We start from the raw sequence: 23,312 nt of genomic DNA, 5'->3' as shown, positions 1-23,312 counted from the left end.
CTGACCTGTGAAGGCCACATCATAGCATCAGCCAAATATTTATTCTGGCTTTTTTTTTTTAAGGAAAGCTCCCAGCCTTACCATTTTGGAAACACGCTGTAGCAATGTTGACAAAAAAAAATAACAGCAGTGAAAACAAATCCAACTTTCTACATCATCAATCGAAGCAATTCTCGGTCCAGTAACCTTGTCTAGTAATAAAATTAAAGTGATAGGTGTTTTCTCTTAAATTATTAATTTTATTTGTACAATTCTAGGCAACTCTCATGCTCAATAGGTTTCCAGGCTGGAAAGGGCCCATTTAAGGTTCAAGAGTATTTGGCGTGAATAGTACCTTTAAATGAAGGTTAGCAAATTAATAAGCTTGAACTTTAAAGCTACACTGGGTAATAAGTATTGGCTAACAACTACATGCTCTTCTGTTCAAGGCCATGCTCTCACTCTGCGGTGTTGCAAAGCGAATATTTACGTTAACGACGGTATCCATGGATCTTTTTTAACTTGTCAATACGGATCTTCGGGAAGGCAAATACCTCCACTCCCATTCTGCTGAGCCCACTTTTTTTTCTCTTTCTCACTGGTTGTTACTGGTTTGAACTTTGTTGCTAATTGAACTGATCTTAAATCAGTTGATAATCGAACTGATCTCTAACCAAGGATCTATCCCTCGGAAAGACTCAGTTTCCTGCTCAGCAGACCAGAGCATGGCACAGCTCATCGTAACAGAGAAACCCATCATTGGTCAGACAACCCAGTTTGAAGGTGTCTAATTCCTCCTGTTGTCTCCTGATAGACAAAGGGATGAGCCTGGTTGAACATATTTACCTGGCAGATGGCAAAAGCCAGGAGAAGCAAAGCCACCCCCCAGGGTGGACTTCTGGCCACCAGTGTCTGGCCTGATAGATGAGCACAGCAAATCCATGCCCCAGCCCACACCATGAGCTGGAGCGATAATGGGATCGCTCTCCTCTACCAACTCCTTTGGGATCTGTGGGAGAAGTTCTGCACAAGTTTCAGTTTGCATTTTTAAGGGCACAGCATCTAGACAAGCTGCTCCTTCATCCACTAATGCCTCACATAGTCCACACATGAGCTGGGCTTCCATGAGCATAAATCCAGGGCAATCCTTTTATAATAATTCCAGTTACAACAGAAACAAATCCCACACATTTTTTTCTAATCCCAGTGTAGAAAATCCTCATCTAGATTCTGGCACTAGGACGAAATATCTGGTCACGCAGAGCTGTGGGCTCACACCAATTCCATTGCATGGACAGAACCAGTAAAATACAACATAGAGGGCATACACGTAATGTAAATAATGTAAATATTTATCATGCATTTGTGATGCTCAACATTTCTATCTCAGCTGCATATCTGCTGCATGACTGGCTTGTATCCGAGGGTTGGATGTCAAAGAAACCGCTTCTCCTGAAAATGGCCCGAGGGATCTTCCATAAATATAACCTGAATCGTTTCTTCACAAAAGCATAGAGCAAGGGGTTGAGACAGCAGTGGATAAAGGACAAACTCTCTGTGATCTGCATGGCATAGTCCAATTGTCTACTGCTTTCACAGCTCCTGATCACACCGACATCTTGCAGGGAGTGAAGGATGAGAACAAAGTTGTAAGGGGACCACAGGACAAAGAAGACACCCACCAGAGTAAAGACTAAGCAGAGTGCTCTCCTTGAGCCAGGCATCTGAGACATGGTGAGGACACACGCTATGCGGGAATAGCAGAACACCATGAAGAGGAAGGGAAAAAGGAAACCCAGGATGTTTTGAATGACCCGAAAGACAACTTTCCAAAATAAGTGTTTCTGACCATAATCATGGGTGCATATGGTTTTGTTGTGGATTTGCCTTGTGGTGGTGAAAAGGCCATCAGGAACGGAGAGAAGTATGGAAAGGACCCATACTACCACCAAGACGAGGATGGACTTCCTCCGTGTCATGGAGCTGTGAGAAGAGCAAGCATGAACTATCTGCAGATACATGTCCAGGCTCATACAGCTCACAAAAAAGATACCACTGTAGAAATTCACAGTGTACATGGCATTTAAGACCGGGCACAACATGTCCCAGGTCACCCACTGAGAAATGTACAGAGACCAAAAAGGAAGGGTTAGTAGCAAGAAGAAGTCTGAAACTACCAGGTTCAGCAGATACACTTCAGTCATCTTCTTTTTCTTCTTGATGTATAAAATGAGGACAATAAACAGTAGAATGTTACCGGCCAAGCCAACCAGGAAGACCACAGTGTAAAAAGAGGGCAAGAATACTCTGCTAAAAGAGAGTATCTCTTCTTTTGTGCAGAGGCTATACTGCATGTAATCTTCCTCGTCCAAGTACTCGTATGGGTAGCTGCTTGAATTGTCAGCGTCCAGCAAGGTGGCAGTGGTTGTTGTTGTCATTTCTGAAGCTGCATTTGACAAGTGGCTGCCTAGAAGCAAAAGACAAATGAAGGGGATCAAAACGTTGTTCCAATCCACACAGAAAAAGCAAACATCATTCCTCTAGTTTATAGATTTAAATTTCTGCCAACTTCTGATACCTATTTTGTGTCCTGCACTCCTCGGCCTTTGCCTATGGGATAGGGACAGCTGTCTACACATAAATAGATATTAAAAAATCATTCTGGTTTCCTTACTCCCACACATTAAAGCTTGAAAGCAAATGAGCACGGTCTCTTCTGACATGACTCATCACTTCCTCCTGATATCACTGCAAGCTTTTAAGGAAGTTTTTGCTCTAAATTATGGGAAATCCACCACTACAACTCGCTGTGAGCTGCTTTTGATTCACCCAGGTTGCTACTTAGAAAGTGGCATCTCAATTCTCGTTGAAGCAGAACCTGTCACCAGCCCCTTTATGTTGGTGGGGCTGCTCCCAGAGGTGAAACACTGAACACCTCACTGCTCCTGGCAGGACACTGACCCCTCTCTGTGCCAACTCTAGGACATAAAGCCATGGATTCTTCTAAAAGATATTAGTAAGTGGAAAATACAGAATCATAGAATCATAGAGTGTTTTGGGTGGGAAGGGACCTTAAAAATCATCTAGTTCCAACCCCCTGCCATGAGCAGGGACACCCTCCACTAGACCAGGTTGCTCAAAGCCCCATCCAAGGTACGGACATGTAGGCACCAGAATCAACTCCTCAATCAAGGTTAGAGGTAGGAGTTAGATTTAGCTGGAAAAATACTGCTGGAATGTATTCTGTGTGAGGCAAGGCGTGGGTTGAAACCCTGCTGACCGAGGAGGGCGAGGTCCATGCAGTTGGCCGCTCCCCAGAGCTACAGGCTGGCGTCAGTTTTTAGACAGCTGCAGCCCAGATTTCAGGAAATGGCAACTGATTTTGGACACCTTCCTGTTTTTGGAGTCTGTTTTTTCAGAAGAAAACCCACATACAAGAACACAAGAAAAGTTTCATCTTCCAAAAGCCACTCAAACTGGGCAACGGCTGTCACCGAAGAGCCCATCTCCCACGGTGGGAGATGGGATCTGCCTGAGCCACCTCCACCTCCCATCAGCTATGAAGCTTAATGTGGTTTTGAAAAATCAAGACTAATCCTCAGGCTCTGACAGCAAACCAGAGCTGTCACAGGGAAAAAATAGTACAAATACCCCTCCACCCCTAAAACATACCATTTTTCAGCCATGGCCAAAACTGCCAACCTTTCCCCTGGGGCTCATTTTTCCAGCAATCCCAAAACAGGCATACCTGTGTAGTTCCCTGCCTGCAGCCACTCCTGCCTTGCTCTCTCGAGGACCTGTCTCTCCCATTACTCAAAGCACCTGCTGCCTCCGAGTAATGACAAAATGAAGCTGTTGGTCCCCAGTTGTGCTACGCATCCCAAGGAGGACATACCCCACAGTGGCTCTGCCTCTTCTAGGGACAGCTCCCTCCCCATGAACACCCTGGAAAGGGGAGCCCCTCCACCCCAAGCACATTAAGCAAAGCACCCAAGGTTTGGAGTGGAGTCCGGAGGATGCCTATGGGTGTGCAGCCATAAGCGGTGAAGCTGTGGACATACCTGTTGCGGTCCCATGTTTGAAATTGCTTAAATAACCATTCCAGGCAAGTCCAGGCAGCTGAAAAGACAAATTGGTTTGGGCTGGATTGAAATGTTTTTCTGCTGTCTCACAGTTCTTTGGCAAGTGCCACAGCGCACTTCAGACAGAGCAGTCATGGAGAGCAGAGATCTGCCACAGCAGAGTGCCAGAAAAAGACTTTTCTGGGAATAAGATTTCTTTCTTTTTTGTTTCCTATTTTGGAGGAAATTCGTCCTTAGTCATATGCAGTTTTGACTGTACACCTTCAAGAGGAAACCAAAGCTGCCTACCCTTCTGATCACAGCAACACCCAGCGAGACTCCAAAATACCTTCCCCCCTACACACTCTCTGCATCCACATCAGGACAAGCCATCCCCAAAATTTCCATTTCTGGGTCTCTTCCAGCCCACTGAGATGCCTTTTCTCCCGCTGTGGCATTTCCCCCCCCCCCCAACTCTGTATCATGCTGGCGCTGACATTCACAGCCTTGTTCCGTAGCTTGTAGCGGAGAACTGAGGAATGTAACTTTGGCTGAGCTCAGAAATTAATCCCAAGCCCACCAGAGCGCCGGCGCTCATGAGCTGGCTAACTTTCAAGAAAAGAGAATCTCTCTAGGTTTCTCATGCAGCTTTGTCTACACGCAAGAAGTAGAAAATGCACTTACAGGAGCTGCTTCTCCACTGTGGACAGTTTCCATCCTGCCAGAGGCTTGAATCAGGCTTTTAGGAACGTCTTTTACTTGTGTAAGAGCATGGGCAGGAAATGTGATCTCAGTGTGACCTCCCTATTTTTTTTTTTTTTGCTTTCCTGGTGCTGATCAGTAGGTGAGCGCACTGGAAGAATCGTCTCCATGCTGTGTCCAAGCACATGTCCCTCTACAACATCTACAAATGGTGCCTGCACCCAGATTTGGGCTTTGGCACCTGAGATACCCACCAGGACTGCAGTGTCTCCTGCCACGGGTGCTGCGGGGACCCAGCACCCCTCCTTGAGAAATACAGCCTGCTCTTGTATAGCTCAAGTCAGGCACGACGTTAGGGATGACCAGAGCCGCTCGGACCAAGGACCCACGTCAGCACAACGTGAAGATCACTGGTGGGTCCCACGCACCCCAGCATGCAGGGGCTGGGTGATGAGACCACCCACAAAATAGCCTGAAGCAGGTTTTTCTGGGATATGCTAGACCAGGGTCACCCAGACAAGCTTAAATATAACCAGTTCCTTTTGCCCTTCTTCTCTCCACTTTTCCATGCATGCTTTTCCCTGTCCACCTTGATCCTTTCCTTTTCTCCATCCCATCTCCTCCCAAGCAAGCAATTTGTCCCTAATTCCTTTCTCTCTGTTGGTCCTGGATTTGCTGCATCCCAACCTCAGATGCAGCAACAAGCTCCCTCTTATTATTTTGTTTTCCAAAAGCTTTAGTAAGTGGAAACATCTGCTGTTGCCTGAGAGATGGATATTGACATGATGTCCACCCTCCCCACCTCCCAGCTCCCCTGGGCAGGACTGGACCTGCTTGGAATCTGCACCTAGAGGCTCCAGGGGCTGAGATCCCGGTGTAGAAATCTGTATTTTTTTTCCAGTAAATCTGAATAAGCCACATGCTACTTGGGTGCTGCAGGATTCTCATCCCCTGCAAAAGCAGAAATGGCTACCAGTGGGGACACGGCTGGGGTCAGCGGCGCTGGCAGCTCATGGGGAAAATCATATCTTTGCAGGCAGCAGCGAAGCCTTGTGAGCAGTACCAGAATAAGGAGCTTCATGCCATGGTTGAATGTGCAAACAGAGATGTGCCAAGCTCCTGGCACTGCCACAGAGATGTTTTGGGGACAGCTTCATGGCACGACCCTTTGCTCGCCTGTCAAAGGTGCCTCTGATAAAGTGGTTTATTGGAGAGGTTTTAGAGCATCACCGTTGGCAAGTGGCCACCATTTGGTTCGTTTCCCTCATCTCAGCACCAAATAGGGCCATGGGGAACACCCTGGCCATGCCAAGGCCATCCCCCATACCAACCCTGGTTGCGCTTTATAAACCCCAAACTGCCCTGGTAAAAACAGGAGAATGGAGCAGCAGCGACGGCCACAGCTCTGCACCCAACCTGCCCCATGGAAGGTGGATTCAGAGAGAAATATGTTATTTTTACCCATTTCCATGTTCACCACCACCACATGTGCTTGCATTTAAAAGATATCCTACAACAAATATGTATGGGCAACATATTCATTAGGAGAGAGCAAGAAGCCACTCGCAAAGCCGATGCACCAGACACACACACAGAGGGACGCTACACGTGACAGCAGTTTCATTAGTCCAGCAATTAAAATGAAATAAGTTTTTGTTTTTAATTGAGTTTTTCCCCTGAAGCACATATCGCACAGAGCTGCAGGGAATTAAATGTGCCTCTGAGAGTCACTGGAGAAAGTAGCCTTCACTATAATTTATTACAAGATTTTAACTCAATTCAGGAGCTGGTAATTGCATAGATTTTTTTTTTCCTTCAGACTCTGCAGAGCCCTAATGGCTTTGGCAATTAAAGTAACCAGATTACCCATAATGGGAAGCACATTCAGAGACACAGTGGTATTAACAAATGTTTATCTGAGCCACTTTCTTTTATGCTGCCGAAAACGCCATGTGTCAGTGGTGGAGTGGCCCTGCAGGAGCAGCAGCTCTGCTTCTCCCCATGCTGGGAGATGGGGAGTCACGAACACCGCACCAGAGCACTGCAAAACTGGGCAGAGTTTTTGGAGAAAAAAACATTTGTTTGCTATTTTGCTCTCACAAGCTGCCCCTGGTTTTCAGGGAGAGTTTTAGGTATCTTCAGGATCTCACTGGATTTTTTTGTCCTGCTCGAGAGTCCAGTTTGGTTAAAGTCAGGGGCAATTTCTAGGTTGTCGTTGGGCTTCAAAATGCACTGCCTGGCATACAGCGGGAGCAGCGCAAGTTCTGCTTGAAAGCTGAAAATCAGGAAAAAAATAGTAAGTCCATTCACCATTAGGAGAAAGAAAATCAGACCGAGGGAAAGCCGGGCTCCGCCTTTGCCTTCTGCTAAAGAGCTTCCACCTCTGGTAAAGAGCTTCCGCTTGATGTCAAAGTGTGGGTTTATACCGCACGAGAACCTTTTGAAGCGAAAAGCCTCCAAGCTGCAGAAAAAGCTGCAGCCTGCTTTTCCATCCGGAAAACGGCGGCCTGAACCCCCACTTTTGGGGGTGAAACAAATCGCCAAGTTCAACCCAAAGTCTCCACGTTTTGCAGACCCCAGCTATTCCCGCCCAGCCGTGCTGGGTTTCGGGCAGGGCTGCCCGTTCCGCAGGTTGCCGGTGCGGGCAGGGCGTGCGGGCAGGAGCCCCCGCACCACAGCGCCCCCTAGCGGCGGCGGCCCCCCCTCCCCGCGTGATTCTGCGCCCGCCGCAATGCGGAAAGCCCTCGCCGTGACGTCACGGCCTGCCCCGCCTCTCCACCCGTATAAGGACGCGGCGTCAGCTGCCGCGCTCTGGATTGGCTGGCGAGCTGGCGGGCTGCCGCGCGGCACGCTGGGAGGTGTGGTTCTCGGCCGGGCCGGACGTTCGGCCGGCGGGTGCCTAGGGCGGAGGGGGTGGGGCGAACCAAGCCAATAAGAGCCGGGGGCGGGGCCAGGCGCGGCAGACGCCGGCCGGTTTCGGGAACGGTGCCGGGGAACGGCGGCGTGGTGAGGGCTGGGGCCTCCGGGGGCTGACGGGGCGGGGGGCCGGGGTAGGGGCCCGGGAGCTGGGGCAAGAGCTGGGGCGGGGGGGGAGCCCCTGGGGCAGATCTAGAGGCAGAGGCCCGGAGTGGGCTGAAGGTGCTTGGGCCGGGAGTAGGGCAGAGGCCCGGTGCGGGTCTGGGCGGGGGGAAGGCAGCCTAGGGGTGCCCAGGGCCGGGAGGGGCGCTGGGATCTGTCACTTTCCCACCCGTGTCAGAGCTGTCCCCCGTGGGTGGTCGCACAGGTGCCCCGCGCCTCTCTGCTGCGGGGGTGGGCAAGGTCAGGGCAGCCAGGGCCCAGGCCTCCGCCGGAGGTGAAGGTCGCAGAAACCTCTTACAGTGGGCAAACGGATTCACTTCTGGATGTGGTTTTCTGGTGTAAATCTCACCTCTGGCTGTCTCCACCTCTGCTGAGTGACGGGGTGCTCTCATGTTTCCTTCTCCGAAGGAGTCAGGCTGAAATATAACTTATATTTAGCAAATAAGGCAGAGAGACCAAATCCTTCGGCCTGCAGAGGAAATGGTTCACGCGTTTAGTTTAAAAAACAGTCTGCTGACACAGATGTGCACAAAATGCTTCTTCACCGGGGAACACGGCCACGTTTGAAATGTACCTTTTGCATATGTTTACTAGCCTGTGCTTAAATGAAATTCTTGTTGACTTATTTCAAGAACTTGGAGTATTTCCACGCGAGACCGAGCTGTATTTTGCTGCTGAGGATGCTGATGGCAAAACCGGAACAGTACCAGTAGAGATCTTTCTAGCAGAGGCCTTTGTGACGTTGCTGAGCTAATTGTGCTAGCAGAAATAGGCACTAATTGAAGAATGATGCAGATGCCAAGCACTGAAGAAGGAACAGGCCTGGTGTAGTCTGTGACAGGGACAGCACAAGCTGGCCAGTTTCAGCAGATGGTCTCACTGGTTGGGCGATGACAGCTCAGTGAGTGGAGCCCTGCTCATGGCCATTGGTTTTTTTTTTTCCTTGGGGACAGGTGAGAAATCACCTGTGCTGTAAAGGAAACATCTCATCCTCCTGACATGTCCCCACATCACTATGTGCCTGTCAAGGGCTTCACGACTCGCTCCAGCTCCTCGTCAGCTGCCGTTTTACACTCTGTGTTCTCCAGCAGGAGTTTGAAACTCTGTTGGAATGAGGTGGGACAGGCCGTAGTAGTGACTGACAAGCTGCCAGGTAGGGCTGACCTTCTGCAGCAGCCCGTGCTTTCCACCCAGAGTGCTTCAGTTGCTGTTCTTGGCAGGGAGTGGAGAGGAATGAACTTTTCTGAGGTCAGAGCAGCTATTAGGGAATAGCCTGTGAAAGCAAAGCAGTGGAGGATAGAAGTCCTGAAAGGAAAAGCAGGCAGTGACCACAGCTTTCAGCGGCTCCTTGCTGCGCGTAAAGGGCACTGGGATGTGTAATGGTGTGAAAATGGATGGCAGAAACTTGTTGCTTCACTACTTCTTTTTCTCCTGCCCTTTATCTGTTCTAATGTGCAACAGTCTTGCTTCCCGAGACTTCACTTGAATTAAATGTAGCTCTAACTCTTGTTCTTGTACCTCACTACATGCACATTTGTGACTGGTGGAATACGCAAGGGCTTTTCCTTTTTCTAGAAGTTCTCTTAACTTGGTGTTTCTAAAACCTGAAGAGAGACTCTTTGTCTTCACAGCCACCATGTCATCCGGTCAGGAATCTGTTTTCTCTGAGTATGAGACTGACACCAGCCAGACATCGAAGCTGTTAAGAAAATTTAAAGAGACGCCGTTTGTACCCATCGGTAAGTTTAAAGATGAAGCAATGTGGTTACGTAGATCTTTCTCTTCATGGGCAATCAATGTGGTAAACACTGTCACTGCTCGCTGTTTTCCTGTGAACGGGAAATTACTTTGAAATTACTTCCTCATGCAGGCTTTTTGTGTGGTGACAGCAGTACTCCTGCCCAGAATGGTATTTGTTCTGCAGGAAACAGGGAAATTAATGAGGCATGTAATCTTAAATTAATAATGAGAACCTACAATTACAAGAGAGAAAAAAAGAAAAACAAAGCCTGGAAGACTGTTTAGGTGAGCTTAAAAACCATGTTCAGGTGATCCTGTTAGGTGGTAAGGATTGTGTTTTTCAGCTGTTCTGGAGTACAGTTACTGTGAACTACACGATCACTATGAAGTGACTTTAAAGCTAACAAAATACAAAACAGAAGTACTTAAAATAAAGCCCGCCTGCTAGACATTTCACCCTTCTCTGCTGCCATCTCTTAATTTAAAATGCATTTTCTTAGTGGGTTTTATAATACCCCAGCTTGAGGAGGTTTTTAACGTTCTCAACCTCTCTGCCAAGACCCCAAAAAAGCCTCCGAGGAGAGAGAGGACCAGTCATGATCATGCTGAGAACTTTCCTCTGATCGGGAACCACCTCTGACACAAGACATGTTTTGATTTCCAGCCACCTTAAATGGAGAGCAGTCGGGTCGCTTGGGTTGAACTGTTCCAAGCGTTTCCCAACAGATATCTGTCACTGGTTTCTGTGGTCACAGGACTTTGCTTTCCACCTGGCTAGGGTGTACTACCATCTCCACAAGTTTGGTTTCTCTCAGGCAGATTGGCAGAACCTTCAACCTGTGTCAGAGCTAGTTTGAATAGCCTAAATCTCTTAATTGATATTTAATGAAGCTACCACGACGATCGTGTAAGGGTTTACAGCTTCACAAGTGGAACTGGTGATATTCCTGTTCAGGGAAGCAAGCTGTCTGGGCTTTCCTCACTGAAATATGCACAACACTTAAAACTTGGCAGCCTCCTTTGAACTATGTAAATAATCATCCTAAATATGGAACAAAGTGGATGGAATTGGGAAACATTGTGCATTGCTGCTCTGTATTCTGTGAGGGCATCAGTGTAGGCTGGTTGGAGTTGGCACAGCTAGGGCTGTGTTTGGTCTGTTGAAGGACTAAAAGCAAACTCCAGCTCTGTGAAAGAGACCTTGCTGAACCTCTGTCCCCGCAGCATGGAACAAGTAACACGTGACATGTCCTGTCCCAGGGAAAGCCATCCAAATGTGACAACACCCAAAATAGCAACCTCAGCAGGCAGGCGGGTACGTCAGGGTGCATCCACACACTGAGCGTCCCAGCTGCAGCCAAGCAATGCTCCTGGGTGTGAGCTTCTGTCCAGGAAAGAGGGTGCAAGCAACACTTGGCACTTTCTGAAAAATATCTAAGAAACTCTGACGCCTTGAGCTACTTCTGTGGCATTTTAACACTGGTAGAAGTCTCTTGCTGTTCTCTGCACTGACTTGGGCATTGAATGAGATGGCACTTGAGTGAAAACGGTTGACAGGGCAGGACTTGCCATCTACACAAAAACAGCGATTAAACCAAACCATCATTATTCCCAGGATATCTTGTTCAGGCGCGTCACTTCACGCGTCTCGATGACTTGGATCTCGACTCACAAGGATGCTTTCTTTGCCTTGTAGGGATGGCTGGCTTTGCCATGGTGGTTGGCTATGGGCTGTACAGACTGAAGCACAGGGGCGACATGAAAATGTCACTTCACCTGATTCACATGCGCGTGGCAGCCCAGGGCTTTGTTGTGGGAGCGATAACGTGTGGTACGTACCGAACGGGAGGTTGTCCTCGGCACTGGCAAACCACGGAGAACCTCTGGCATCTCTTCTCCTAGGGGATAATAGAGCGTGTGTGAAACATCCTCGGAGTGGAAGTGTCCAGACCGTGATATTTCAGGATGTTTATGCTTGTTACTGGTGTTTGTTCAGGCTTTCTGGAGTAACGTGATATTTAAATATGCATATTCAATATTAAACTTAACTACCTTTGAGAGTAGTTTTGACTACTTCTAGATGTGGGAAGTATGTGGGGTTCTGCAGGTGTTGAAATTAGAGGCAAAAAAAAGCTATCTGATGTTAATAATTTCCTTTGTAAATATGTTGCTGTTTCTGAATTTAATGCATTGGGAAATCAGCTTGCATAGCCTAAGATCTTATTTTTAAGACTGGAATTGTGTCCCTGAATGTACTGATTTGTACATCCCACGTCTCATCTAAGTATTGTAGCTGTGCATGTGTGTAAATGTATATCCCATGAAACACTGTCTATACTGCATTCCCGGAAGGTACGGCAGAAAAGCTTGACTTTGGCTGCAAAGCAAACTAGAATTGGCTGGGGATGTGCATTTTCATGTAGAGTATATTTTCATATACAGTATGTTTTCATATCCACTTTCTCTGTATATGAAGAATTTTGTAATGTTCATCACTGCTATTAAAAAAAATAAATACAGCAGAAGAGGAAGGGAAACATTATTGCTGTTGCTCAGCATATCACTTTTTGTTCAGACTTTGAAACACATTATTTCCTATTTAAGCCAGCCTTGTAATTGTGCATCTGTTTCTGTCTTGTAGGTGTGCTGTATTCAATGTTTCGGGAGTATGTGGTGAAGCCCAAGGAGTAATGGAAAGCTGACTGAAATCTCTGTCCTGGTGGTGGCCTGTGTACTGCAGCAACAAAACTCATATCGAGGGGTTCTTGAGGAAAAAAATAATACCTGGTATTAAGAGAATTGCCCTATTTCTATTTTGTGTATGGTACACTGTCCTGAAGCAGTCTAAATGTGCACTGGGGGAGCGGGTATCGGGGTCTCGTTCTTTGATTGATGCTACCATATCCCAGTTTTTAGGTGATATAGTAGAGTACAATCCGTCTATCTTCCCCTCGACTGTCAACTCAGTCCTAAAATTGGTGACTTTTTTTTTTTTTGCTGCCTTTGCCCAATACCACAAAGCCTGAACTAGCTTCTGTTAGGCCTCGGGCAGAGCACAGAGGCCACATCTGTAAGATAGTGTTGTGAACGCTGTACTATCATTTTCTATCTTGTATATTTGTCAGCCTCCAGCTTTGTAATTTAGAAGCTTCCAGTAGCACTAAATGACTTCTAAAATATTGAGATATAAACATCTATTTTTCTTATTTAAGGCATAAGTATTTGGTATGTTGCAGCTATTTAAATGTTGTATTTATTCATTGTTAATGAAGACACAGGCTTCCTATTTTTGCTATAGATTTTCAGACTCTTGGATTACTATATTTTGTAACATTATTTACAGTGTTCTTCTGAAATAACATTTAAATGTAACATTTAAAATACATATTGTGAAAAGTGAACCTTGATTTGGTGTTCTAATGCTTTTAAAGTGTATGATCTAGCTGATTTCTGCAGGATCATTCCCTATAGAAATTTTAAAACATTTAAATCTGAAAAGCCCCCGTCATCCTTGATGAGGTGTTAAAACCCTTCTCTGTAAATTGCCACTGTTACTTTACACTTGAACCCCTTGTATCTCCAACAGCAGTCACAAAAATAAATGCGTTGATAAAACAAATTTGTAAAAACCTCATTTACTCCTATTAGCTTACATTCCATGGTGATAGTATGATGTCTTTCTGTAATAAATACTGTAAGGTACATACTGCACCTCTGGCTGTGACATTGTAGAGAGCAGTGGGAGATGAAATGCGAATAAAAGTGTGAGCACTGGAGAGAAGTGTTTGGCTGTTGATTTGTTGGGGGGGGGCGGGGAGAGGGGAGAGGGGGCTCCCTCTGTGCACGCAGCCTCCTGCGGAAGGCTGGGGAGAGCTTATATACGTGAATAAAAATCACCTGAGAGGGTGCAATGCTACTGGGAAGGGCGTTCCCAGCCGGTACAATGCTGCTGTCCGTAACTGCTTGCTCCCGCAGTTCTCCCTCACCGGGGTGGAGCTGGGGAGGGAGTAAGGAGGCGCCCCTCCACCGCGCAGACACCCTTTCCCGTAACTGCCCTCCTCCTCCCCAGCGTGGGGCAGGATAAGGAGCAGCTCCGTTCCCGTCACCCCGAGGGGCCGGGCTTTCTGCGGGAAGGGGAGGCCCCGCGGCCGGGAGGCGCTACCGAGGAGGGGGCGGCTGAGGGGAGCTGTCATGGCGGCCGGGCTGAGGGGAAGGCCGCGAGCCCCGCCCCTCTGGCGGTGACGTCCCGCGCTGGGCGCATGCGCGGCCCTGCCCTTCTCCTGCCCTTGGCGCCGGCCGGGGCGCCGTTGCTATGGGAACCGCGCGGGGCTGCGGCCGGGCCGGGAGCCTGAGCCGGAGCAGCCGGGCCCGGCCCTGCCGTGCCGAGACGGGCAGCCGGTGGGAGAGGGCGGCCGGGGGGACCCTCCCGCTGCCCTCGGGGTCGGGGAAGGTGGTTTCGGTAGGCAGGGGGGTGGGGGAGGCGCGGACCGCCGGCCTGGGCGTGGGGGAGACAGTGCGGCCCTGTCAGGCCCCGTCAGGCCGCAGGACAAGGCGGGTGTTGGGCGGGGGAAGAGAGGGAACCCCCTCTCCCCACACAGCAGCTCTGTGGCAGATCCCTCTGTGCCAGGTTTGAAGTCGGTACCCAGGTAGGCTGGAGGGCTAAAGGTTGTCCCCAGGCCATCACTCATTCCCACGGGGCTGTGCAGAGGCACCAGACTCTGCTCTTTGCACTTGTCAACCCTTAACGTACCTTGTCCACCCCCGCGGTGTCCGAAGGCAGGTGCAGAGGTGAGGCTGCTTGCAATGCATCTCTACCCATACAGTACATACAGGCACAAAGGTACATAGTGCGCATTTCGGCATTTTATCAGGATGATTGCTGCCTTAGTGTGAGAAAGGGCCTGCGTTAATTACTCAGTGGAGGGTGTGCCTTTGAAAGTTTTTACTGATTGTCTTTGCTAGACCAAAGGTGCACTAGATTTTTTGCTGACAGTAAATGTCAAACAGAAGGAGAGGGGGCTGGAATACATCAGAAAACTGATCATCTTTAGTCATACTAAGTGGAGCTCTAGACATCTAAATGGGTAGCAATATGTGTTACCACTTTAATGTTATAACTTAGTGCTTAGAAATTTGGGGGAAAGCTGTGAGCCACGCTCTTGGTGTCTAGTGCCCAAAGGAAGCATTAGGATAAACAGTTATCTTTCTTGCTCTGTCAGTCCCACATTAACCCAAAAATGGGGGGATCTGCACCTTTCTTTGGAACGTGGAAGGAAGGCCGGATGGCTGCAAACAGTCTGTTCCCTTTAGTCAGTGTAACATGGTTGCCACATTCTCTTGGATTTGACCCCAACTTGCTCTCTGTAAAAATGTTTATTTAAACAGACTTGTTTAAAAACATTTAAAAACATTACTTTTTGAATATTCAGCTGAAAAAAAAGACACAAAAACTTTTTTGAAGACTGTTTGAAAGCCATTTCTGGAAAAAGGCACTTGAAGGAAGGAAGTGGGGCTGAAGAGTTCAGTGGCTGAGAGGAGGAGGTGGCAGGGAGACTGCAGAGATCAGTGAGGAAAAACTGCAAAGCAGCTGCTAGAAGAGTATGTTTTTCAGAGCAATATTCATCTCTGCTCTCTGTCACTTATTTTCTTGTTATGCTTTCAGTAAACAATGGAGTCAGACATAAAAGTGAATGAACATTTTAAAAGCCAGTTTAAGGCTTATCAAGAGCAACAGCAAAGGCGGCTGCAAAATTTAATGGAGAGGAAGAAGGAAAAGCAGAACAGTCAGAAGGGTGATAATGGCAATGCAAAGGAGACTTTCAGAATCCAGAATGATCTAAACCTATTTGAAACAAGACAACCTGTAAATGAAGACGACAGCAAAAGGTAAAGATGTAGCAGCACCGTTCCTTCAGGAAGTCACAGAAGTATATTTTGCATATGATCTTATGAAACGCAAGTTTAATTGACAGAGCACTTTCTGTCTTCACATATTGGGCTTTAATTTTCCTGAGAAGACTCTCACTGTCCCTAACAAGTTTATCCTCAGAGCATTGTGATGTGCTCTTTATTGTCAGTGTTTCACAAATGTAGAGCAGAAAACAGAGGGATTAAGGGTAACATGCTAGAGGCAGCTAGTTACTGTCTGATGAAATCCAGTCATTCAGAATCACTAACATCTTCTGAACTGTTGGTTAGTTCCTGCCTAGCCTTGAAAACAAACAGGTTCCCTACATGAATAATTTCCAAAGACAGATAAGGGCAAAGCAACTAATGGGTGCAAGCCAAAGGCCTGCAGCTCAGAGAAGTGTTCCCCTGGCCATCTTCGCCATATCACCTCATTTAGTAGATCAGAAGACAGCCAACTGTATAGGAGGGTCTCATAGACAGAGTTGCTTCCTGGACACTTGACAGTATCCAGGTTATACAAGGTAGGGTTTTAAATCTTATTGGGGGCAGGGGTTTGGGTCTTACCTCTCCCATTGGGGTGGTATCTGGATTACCAGGACATTGGACGTTCTGGTGCGGATCTCTCTTGATCTTGTTTTTGGAGCTCAGTGCATAATTCAATTTAGTGCAGCAGAGGTTTGAAGCCCCAGCTCAGATCATTCATCTTCCTCCTAGGATATAGTCAGTCTCTCTTTCTGACCCAATTAATGTTGGGGTTTTTTTTACAAACTAGAGCAGGTCTAAAGTTGGACACACCCCAGAGATGTCTGCTGTTACTACAGTGTTGGCTATTCAGGGATTTGCTCCCCATTAGTAGTGAAGCCAGCTGAAGAAATTTCTGCTTCTTGCAGCTGTGCTAATACAGCCATTTGCTGGAAACTGGATTCGCTTTTTGAGGGAAGGGTACTTTTATTCTCAAGTCATTTCAGTGATCCAATTTACAGCTTTAGCCCCACAGACTGTTTTATTGGCACCGTGATAGCGTGATGTACTGTGATACAGGAGCAGGAAGGAGGAACTGGCAGCTCTGTCAAAACCAGCAGATCACAGGTGGAAAAACACAGTTAGGCATATACCTTTGAGACAGTTTCACCTCCCAGAATCCAGAGTGGGGAAGGGCACCTCTACCAAAGTTTATCAAGCCACTAACGAAGGTTTATTAGGCCGTAGATGCTGATTTTCCCTCTGTGCTACTCTGAACAACTTCCTGCTCAGATTGTTTCTGAAGATTGCTTCCTGAAACGCCCAAGTGCATAAGCTGCAGCAGAGCTTCTGTGAAGATGCAGGGAACCCAGGAGTGAACCACTGAAACTTTCAGGTGCTTCTGGGAATGTGGTGTTCATGCTGCAAAGGAAGTCTGTTGGAAACAGGGAGCTGATCTCCTAGAAACTAATGCTCTCACCATTGCATCATACATTGTCTTCTTCACACATAGGTCATCACCACGGTTGTCTGATTTGCCAAGTTTTGATTCTGATCTGGCCTCTATGAGCTGTTCTCTTCCCTTTAACATTTTGTTCTCATAGTATATAGAAGATTACTATGGAGATCTGGATTTGTTTGGGTTTTTTTTTAACAGAGAGGGAGACTGATTCCCACAGTTCAGGTGTGGATTTGGTGCAGGAGAGGGGCTTAGGCGCTGCCATAGCACATCCTGGTGCAGTGTGCATGCTCTGAGGTGCAGAGTACAAGAGAGTCCCAGCAGCTTGCTGCTATTTACAGTTCAGTAGTTTAAGTCTGAGTAATTCAGGAGCTATCATGTACCTCCATTCTCAGTGGCACTGACTGTTAAAAGTCCCCATTTCACGTGGCAAGTGTAGCAGATTTATGTGGATTGTCCTTTGCTTATGTACGTCTGCGTTCAGGAAAAGAGTGGTTATGAGTGTATCAAATCCAGGCAGGATTTGCTTCTGGAAGGGATTCGCCAGGATGTACTTTGCAGTATTCCCATGACAACACGTTTGAAACTTATTCCAGACTAACAGGACTCCATATGGTCTGCCGTGGCAGTGATTTCAGCACGTCAGGGTTGTTTATAGCAGCGCTTGGAAAACATTCTTCTCTTAGAAGTCTCCCTTCCTCTGAGCCTTGGGAGTTCATTTTTCCTTCCTGCCGTCCTACTCCAAAATTTTGTTTAGGCAAGGGTTTAGCTGACATTTCTGTCTTTCTGTTTTGCTCTTTCTGTAACTTTATCCTCCCTGCTCTCTTTGGTGTACTTAAGATTAAGTGATTCTCCCCATCACATGGAGAATCTGTAACAGAGTTGGGAAAGACACTTACCTGAATTTCAGTCATACGCCCTGCTTCTAAGTTTCACCTAGCTCTGTTGCCTTGAACTAGAGTGAAAAGGGTTGCCTTTCGGCAGCCTGTTTCTTTTGGCTGACTTTCCATAGCTGAGCCACTTGGGTGGAACCTGCTACCTCCTTTGTAACATGTACAGTCACTCTGGGATGGAGAAGTTTCTCACAGGAGACTCCAGCTCTGTGTGGTTGGGATTTCTGTCCTTCCTACTGTAAGTGCTTTCTGTCAAGACTTGGAAGCCAGCTCTGAGGAAGACATCACTGGTCAGGTGTGCTAAGAGCTTGGAACCTTTTTTTCATGTTATTTCTCTAACTGTTAAAAATCTTTTTGCCTATGTGTCTCTAATTAGATCCACACAGTTTTATTGCTCGCTTCTGTGAGTGGTACGTGTGGGAATAACTTAGTTTTGTCTTTTCTCTGCTCAGATTGCTGCTTTCCTTCTCCTTTGTAAACAGTTGCCTTTGATCTCCCTTTGATTTGCAGCTTTGAAACAGAAGTGCATTTCTTAATTATGAATTGTGAATCGTCTCATAAATTGACCGTGCTGTTTATGGCAGTGCTTTAAGGGGTCATTTATTCTGACATGTACATATGGAGTGTGCATTTAAAAGCTCCAAAGTCCAGTCAGAGCAAAAGGCTTGCTAAAACTTGTGAATAGAAAATATTCAGGTGATTATTGAGGTAGCTGACTTGTCTGGCTGTACATACTGTAACAACTGGGCTTTATCCAAATCTCAGTGATCATCCAAGCTACCTACTTCTTCGTACTCTGGAGTGATCACTCTATAGGCCAAAGGGGTGGAACACTATTCCTGGTTAAGTCACCAAAATGTAGACATTCAGAGTCACACTGTAGATAATAAGAATCTGGGGGTCAAGTCATCTAGCTGGCTTGGGTGTCTAATGATGTCTGAGATGCTGTAGGGTATTAGGAACTTCCACATGGGAACGATAGATGGGAGACCTGCACCCCTCAGCAGCAGCAGCTGGGGGACGGGTGGGCAGCTCAGGTGGCATCTGTGTGGGTAACTGAATTGAATCCCCTCCTCAGAGCATTTGGTGGCAGTTGGAGAACGATTCATGTCGCCCTACAGTGGCAGCTAGTCTGTAAGCAGCGCTGGTTGCATTCACTAGACCTCCCTTGAATTTTCTGTGCTTTTTGGCTCGCTGCTCCCAGAGAGACACCCGTGTCTTGGTACAGAGTGGGACCCCACCCTGAAACTCAGATGGGGAGAGATGAGAAAACTCAGATGGGACGAGAGAGGAAACTCAGAGGCAAGCAAAGTGGGAACTGCTGACTTGAGCCAGCAGGGTCTCTACCACAAACATATTTACCGAAGGTAGTGTCAGGACAGTTTCTCTTAGCACTTTTGGTTCTGTCTCTGGGGAATGGAGACAGGTTCATTTCTATTTTGAAATGGTGCTGTCTGGAGGAGTCTGGCTAAAATGTATGTCTGAAGTTGGAGGACATTAGTAATTTTTAGGGTTGGTTCACTTGGACTTGATGATGGACCACTCAGTGGATAAGGAATTGGCTGGACGGTCACACTCAAAGAGTTGTGGTCAACAGCTCAATGTCCAAGTGGAGATCAGTGACGAGTGGCGTTCCTCAGGGGTCAATATTGGGACCGGCTCTGTTTAACGTCTTTGTCGGAGACATGGACAGTGGGATCAAGTGCACCCTCAGCAAGTTTGCTGATGACACCAAGCTGTGTGGTGTGGTTGACATGCTGGAGGGAAGGGATGCCATCCAGAGGGACCTTGACAGACTTAAGAGGTGGGCCCATGCAAACCGCATGAAGTTCAAGGCCAAGTGCAAGGTCCTGCATGTGGTGGGTCAGGGCAATCCCAGGCACAACTACAGGCTGGGTGGAGAATGGATTGAGAGTAGCCCTGAGGAGAAGGACTTGGTGGTGGTGGTGGATGAGAAGCTCAACATGACCTGGCAGTGTGAGCTTGCAGCACAGAAAGCCAACCATGTCCTGGGCTGCATCAAAAGAGGTGTGACCAGTAGGTCGAGGGAGGGGATTCTCCCCCTCTACTCTGCTCTGGTGAGACCCACCTGCAGTACTGCATCCAGCTCTGGGGTTCACACTACAAGACAGACATGGAGCTGTTGGAGTGAGTCCAGAGGAGGCCATGGAGATGATCAGAGGGCTGGAGCACCTCTTCTATGCAGACAGGCTGAGAGAGTTGGGGTTGTTCAGTATGGAGAAGAGAAGGCTCCAAGGAGACCTTATAGCACCTTCCAGTACCTAAAGGGGCCTACAAGAAATCTGGAGAGGGACTGTTTACAAGGGCATGGAGTGATAGGACAAGAGGGAATGGTCTTGAGCTGAAGGAGGATAGATTTACATTAAAGGAAGAAATTCTTTACTGTGAGGGTGGTGAGGCACTGGAACAGGTTGCCCAGAGAAGTTGTGGATGCCCCATCCCTGGAAGTGTTCAAGGTTGGATGTGGGTTTTCAGCAGCCTGGTCTAGTGGAGGGTGTCCCTGCGCATGGCAGGGGGGTTGGAACTAGATGATCTTTAAGCTCCCTTCCAACCCAAACCATTGATGGTTCTATGATATGTCCACACATGGGCGGCAGGTGCTCTCTCAGATCCTCTCGATTCTCTGACTGGGCCCCAGAAGTTTTCCCAGGAACCCTGCGTCATGGCTGCTGGCCTCACATAGAGGGCTCGGATAATCCTGGGGCATCTCAAACAGATGCCTGAGTGCCCACAATTGAACTGAGCCCCTGAGGCCTTAGCTTTTAGTTTTTATGTTTGGAGGAACCATCATGTAAGGACAGCAAAGAGATTAAAGTTATTAATTCTCTGGATGTCTTAGAGAGATGAAACCCATAAATGTTACTAAATGTACGAAAGAATAGGAGAAGCAAGGCTATTTCCTCCCGTTCAGAGGGCTTTTTGATATTCTTTGTTTCTACATGAATTCCGAAAAGCAACATTAACAATATAAACTGATGCCAGTCAGTCCTGGTGGGGTTCCAAGAAAATCAGATGAGGACATAAGAAATTGGTCTTTTGTGAATTGCTATGAAACATTAATTTTTGAAGAAAGAACCTCAGTAGCAGCTTTTGTAGCTGATGCTCTGTTGGCTTCTATTTGCTTAGGTAAGTATAGAAAGTAAAGCCTGAATGTCACGGATGCCGAATGGTGAGCCTGCCTGGTTTCCTCTGAAGAACCAGATAAGTAAGGCTCAGTGAGATGAGACTATTCAGTAACCTCAGGAGCCCTGAAAAGATACCTGTTCCGTGATGCTTTACCCTAGACAACACAAGGAAGTGCAGAATTCTTGAAGAACTAAGTTAACTGAATAGGTCAGGTCATTAGCTTGTGTTCTGATCTGAGGTTCAGGATGTTCTGCTTAATTCAGTAAACTCACTCCTGGTAAGCTCAGCTCATCCAGCATGTGTTCATTTCATTATTTCATTTCTGGAAGCATCTATTTAAAGCACATTACAGTGACATTTGCCATTATGGATTATTTTTTCCCAGATTGCTCGATGTTGAGAATGAGCAGCTCCAGGATCAGCTTCGAGAGGTCCGAGATGAGAACTGCAGACTATACAAACTAGTGACAGAGAAAGATTTTGAAATAAAGCAACTCCAGAAAAAAATACAGGAGGACAGATTGGCTTTGTCAGGTAAACACAGTAACTTTGTATTCTCACTATGTTCCAGTGTTTGCTTGATGCCGATGACAACAGAGGTAGGATAACAGATTCATTGTGATCTCCTGGCAGTCAAATATTCATGTGACATCTCTTTACCTGCTTTGTGCTAACAAGGAGTATTTCAGTCATGTTGTGGTTGCCTCCATTTCTACTCCTGTAATAAGCTTCTGCTAGGAAGAATAAAAATTCAGCTCTCAACTGAGAGACTTGTTCTCTGTTGAGCTCTCAGTAATTTGCAATAGCACCGAAGACCACTGAACTCTGAAAATGCTTAAGCACCTGGGTCAACACTTAAGAGTTGCTCCCTAAACTTGCAAGGGTCTAAGTTGACACTGTTTTGCATTTGCAGAGTTTACTAAACATCAATGTTTCTCTTATGTAAGGGTTCTCATCGCTTTATTTGCAGAGGGAAGTTCCTCACAATAGTTTGACATGAGAGCACTTAAACATAGAATAGCATGCGTGCTTAAAGATCTGTGTCTTACTCTCTCCTTCCATTTCATGAGCTGCAAAATTTGAATACTGCTACTCCCCATCTTAGAGGAGGACCACTGAAAGGACCAAATGACTTCTGGTAGTCAGACAGGTCAGACCTAAGGTGCAAAATATTATTATTGATAATTATATGTCCCTTAATATAAGTATATTGCTCTTTTGGGGTACACAGTGGTAACTGTTCCTCACAGATCTTCTGGAAATTTGCTATTATTGGCACAAAAAATGATGATTCATAGAAATCACGTTTTGGAAAACTTTCTGTTAATATCAAAGAGCAGTGTTGCAGCTTTCTCTGCTATGTAGTGTTAAAATCTTTATTCAAGTTCCTTTTGTTTGCCTGAATAGGGCATGTGCAGGATGCTGGCTGAATGCAAAGTCCAGCTTCTAAAGTGGCTTGGGTGTCCTTTGAAAATTGAACTGTGCAGGCTGCACCTCCTCCACTGGGTGCCACTGTTGTTCAGGACAGCAGTGATGACCAGGCTGCTGGAGAAGGGGGAAACCAGCAATAAGCAGAACTAAATAACCCTTAAATTACACCTTCATTCTTAAAAACTATTTATAGCTTGTATGTAGGGGAAATGATAAGCTATTACTGGGTCAGGACTACGAGGCAGATGTCCTGTTGCAGCTTCTTTGGCTGACTCACATGCAAGCTTGTGGTAGTTTGCCCCATGCCTCTGTCTTCCCTATCTACGTTGTGGCAAGAGGGTCACCCGTGTTGCATGGGAATTAAAAGCTTTGATTAAATGTGTGCAGTGCATTTGAAGACCATCCCATGGAAGCACCAGCCTGGCTTTTGATTAGTTTAGTACTTACTGTGATCCTTAGCAGCTGTTATTTATTATGAAAACTAAGGGAAAAAATAGCTTCTAGATGAGAGGGGAAATACACATCAGATCAAGGAGTAAGAACAGTGGAAACACTTTTAAAAATAATAAATTTATTATTTTCTCTACAACATTTTTAAATTGTGACATGGGGTCATATTCTGTTCTTGCCTATATTCCGCATAGCCCTTTTACTGTCTCCAGGGGTTTTACGGGACTCAGAATTCACTTAAGAGGGATCTATCATCCTTGCATCTCACGCCAGTTCTTAAATATAATCTTCACAGATGTCAGTAGAAAAGTCATTACTTCAGAGCACTGAAGGAGTTTGAAAGAGTTAAAAAGAATGACAACAGCCAAGTTCAATCTTCATATATCCCACCAAGGATTTGTTATTGCAGGCTTATATTCATTGGTGAGCTAGAGGTTTCCATGGACATTGTATGCGATCGTATTGATTTTGCACTTGTGCGAGAACTTTTCTTCACCTATG

The 23,312-nt window shown here is 46.7% G+C and overlaps 3 protein-coding genes across 11 annotated transcripts in view; 2 read left to right on the top strand and 1 right to left on the bottom strand.

Moving 5' to 3' along the window:
* Positions 1-11: 11 nt before the first annotated feature.
* Positions 12-4,798, bottom strand: ACKR2 (atypical chemokine receptor 2). Of its 3 annotated transcripts, none has more exons than XM_054816265.1 (3): positions 4,725-4,798; positions 4,041-4,098; positions 12-2,446 (listed from the first exon to the last, which is right to left on the bottom strand). In XM_054816265.1, the coding sequence occupies exons 1-3, from the start codon at positions 4,755-4,757 to the stop codon at positions 1,335-1,337; spliced, it is 1,203 nt and encodes a 400-aa protein (XP_054672240.1). In that variant the 5' UTR covers positions 4,758-4,798; the 3' UTR covers positions 12-1,334. The 3 variants fall into 3 exon arrangements, with proteins under 3 accessions (XP_054672240.1, XP_054672241.1, XP_054672242.1); XM_054816266.1 differs by lacking the exon at positions 4,725-4,798 and adding an exon at positions 4,350-4,452; XM_054816267.1 differs by lacking the exon at positions 4,041-4,098 and having other exon boundaries at positions 4,725-4,768.
* Positions 4,799-7,690: 2,892 nt separating this feature from the next.
* On the top strand, positions 7,691-13,336 carry HIGD1A (HIG1 hypoxia inducible domain family member 1A). 2 transcript variants are annotated; one of them, XM_054817759.1, is made up of 4 exons: positions 7,691-7,748; positions 9,452-9,559; positions 11,257-11,391; positions 12,202-13,336. In XM_054817759.1, exons 2-4 carry the CDS (start codon positions 9,457-9,459, stop codon positions 12,249-12,251), a joined length of 288 nt encoding a protein of 95 aa, XP_054673734.1. In that variant the 5' UTR covers positions 7,691-7,748; positions 9,452-9,456; the 3' UTR covers positions 12,252-13,336. The 2 variants fall into 2 exon arrangements, with proteins under 2 accessions (XP_054673734.1, XP_054673733.1); XM_054817758.1 differs by lacking the exon at positions 7,691-7,748 and adding an exon at positions 9,178-9,202.
* Positions 13,337-13,882: 546 nt separating this feature from the next.
* Positions 13,883-23,312, top strand: part of CCDC13 (coiled-coil domain containing 13) — a 37,261-nt gene continuing 27,831 nt past the window's right edge. For 3 of the 6 annotated variants that reach the window (XR_008575968.1, XM_054817474.1, XM_054817470.1), the window contains exons 1-3: positions 14,066-14,348; positions 15,223-15,446; positions 21,316-21,464. Coding sequence is in view for 5 of the 6 variants with exons in the window: in XM_054817474.1 (XP_054673449.1) it covers positions 15,229-15,446; positions 21,316-21,464 (367 nt within the window). In the remaining variant the exon portion in view is untranslated. Of the gene's footprint in view, positions 14,020-14,065; positions 14,401-15,222; positions 15,447-21,315; positions 21,465-23,312 lie in introns of those variants that run through there. The other 3 variants (XM_054817471.1, XM_054817472.1, XM_054817473.1) reach the window with 3 other exon arrangements.

Source organism: Grus americana, chromosome 2 (genome assembly GCF_028858705.1).
Source record: "Grus americana isolate bGruAme1 chromosome 2, bGruAme1.mat, whole genome shotgun sequence".
Lineage (NCBI taxonomy): Eukaryota > Metazoa > Chordata > Aves > Gruiformes > Gruidae > Grus > Grus americana.
The sequence above is the reverse complement of the archived record's forward strand: the minus strand, read 5'-3'. Positions and strand labels throughout refer to the sequence as shown.

Bases quoted from the DNA above. Each gene is read 5' to 3' on its own strand.
- ACKR2 (XM_054816265.1), bottom strand. From the start codon at position 4,757: ATGGAAACTGTCCACAGTGGAGAAGCAGCTCCT. The intron at 4,099-4,724 runs GTAAGTGCATTT...TTGTCTTTTCAG, and splicing joins ACAGTGGAGAAGCAGCTCCT to CTGCCTGGACTTGCCTGGAA. The intron at 2,447-4,040 runs GTATGTCCACAG...TTTTGCTTCTAG, and splicing joins CAAACATGGGACCGCAACAG to GCAGCCACTTGTCAAATGCA.
- HIGD1A (XM_054817758.1), top strand. The intron at 9,560-11,256 runs GTAAGTTTAAAG...TTTGCCTTGTAG, and splicing joins GACGCCGTTTGTACCCATCG to GGATGGCTGGCTTTGCCATG. The intron at 11,392-12,201 runs GTACGTACCGAA...TCTGTCTTGTAG, and splicing joins TGTGGGAGCGATAACGTGTG to GTGTGCTGTATTCAATGTTT.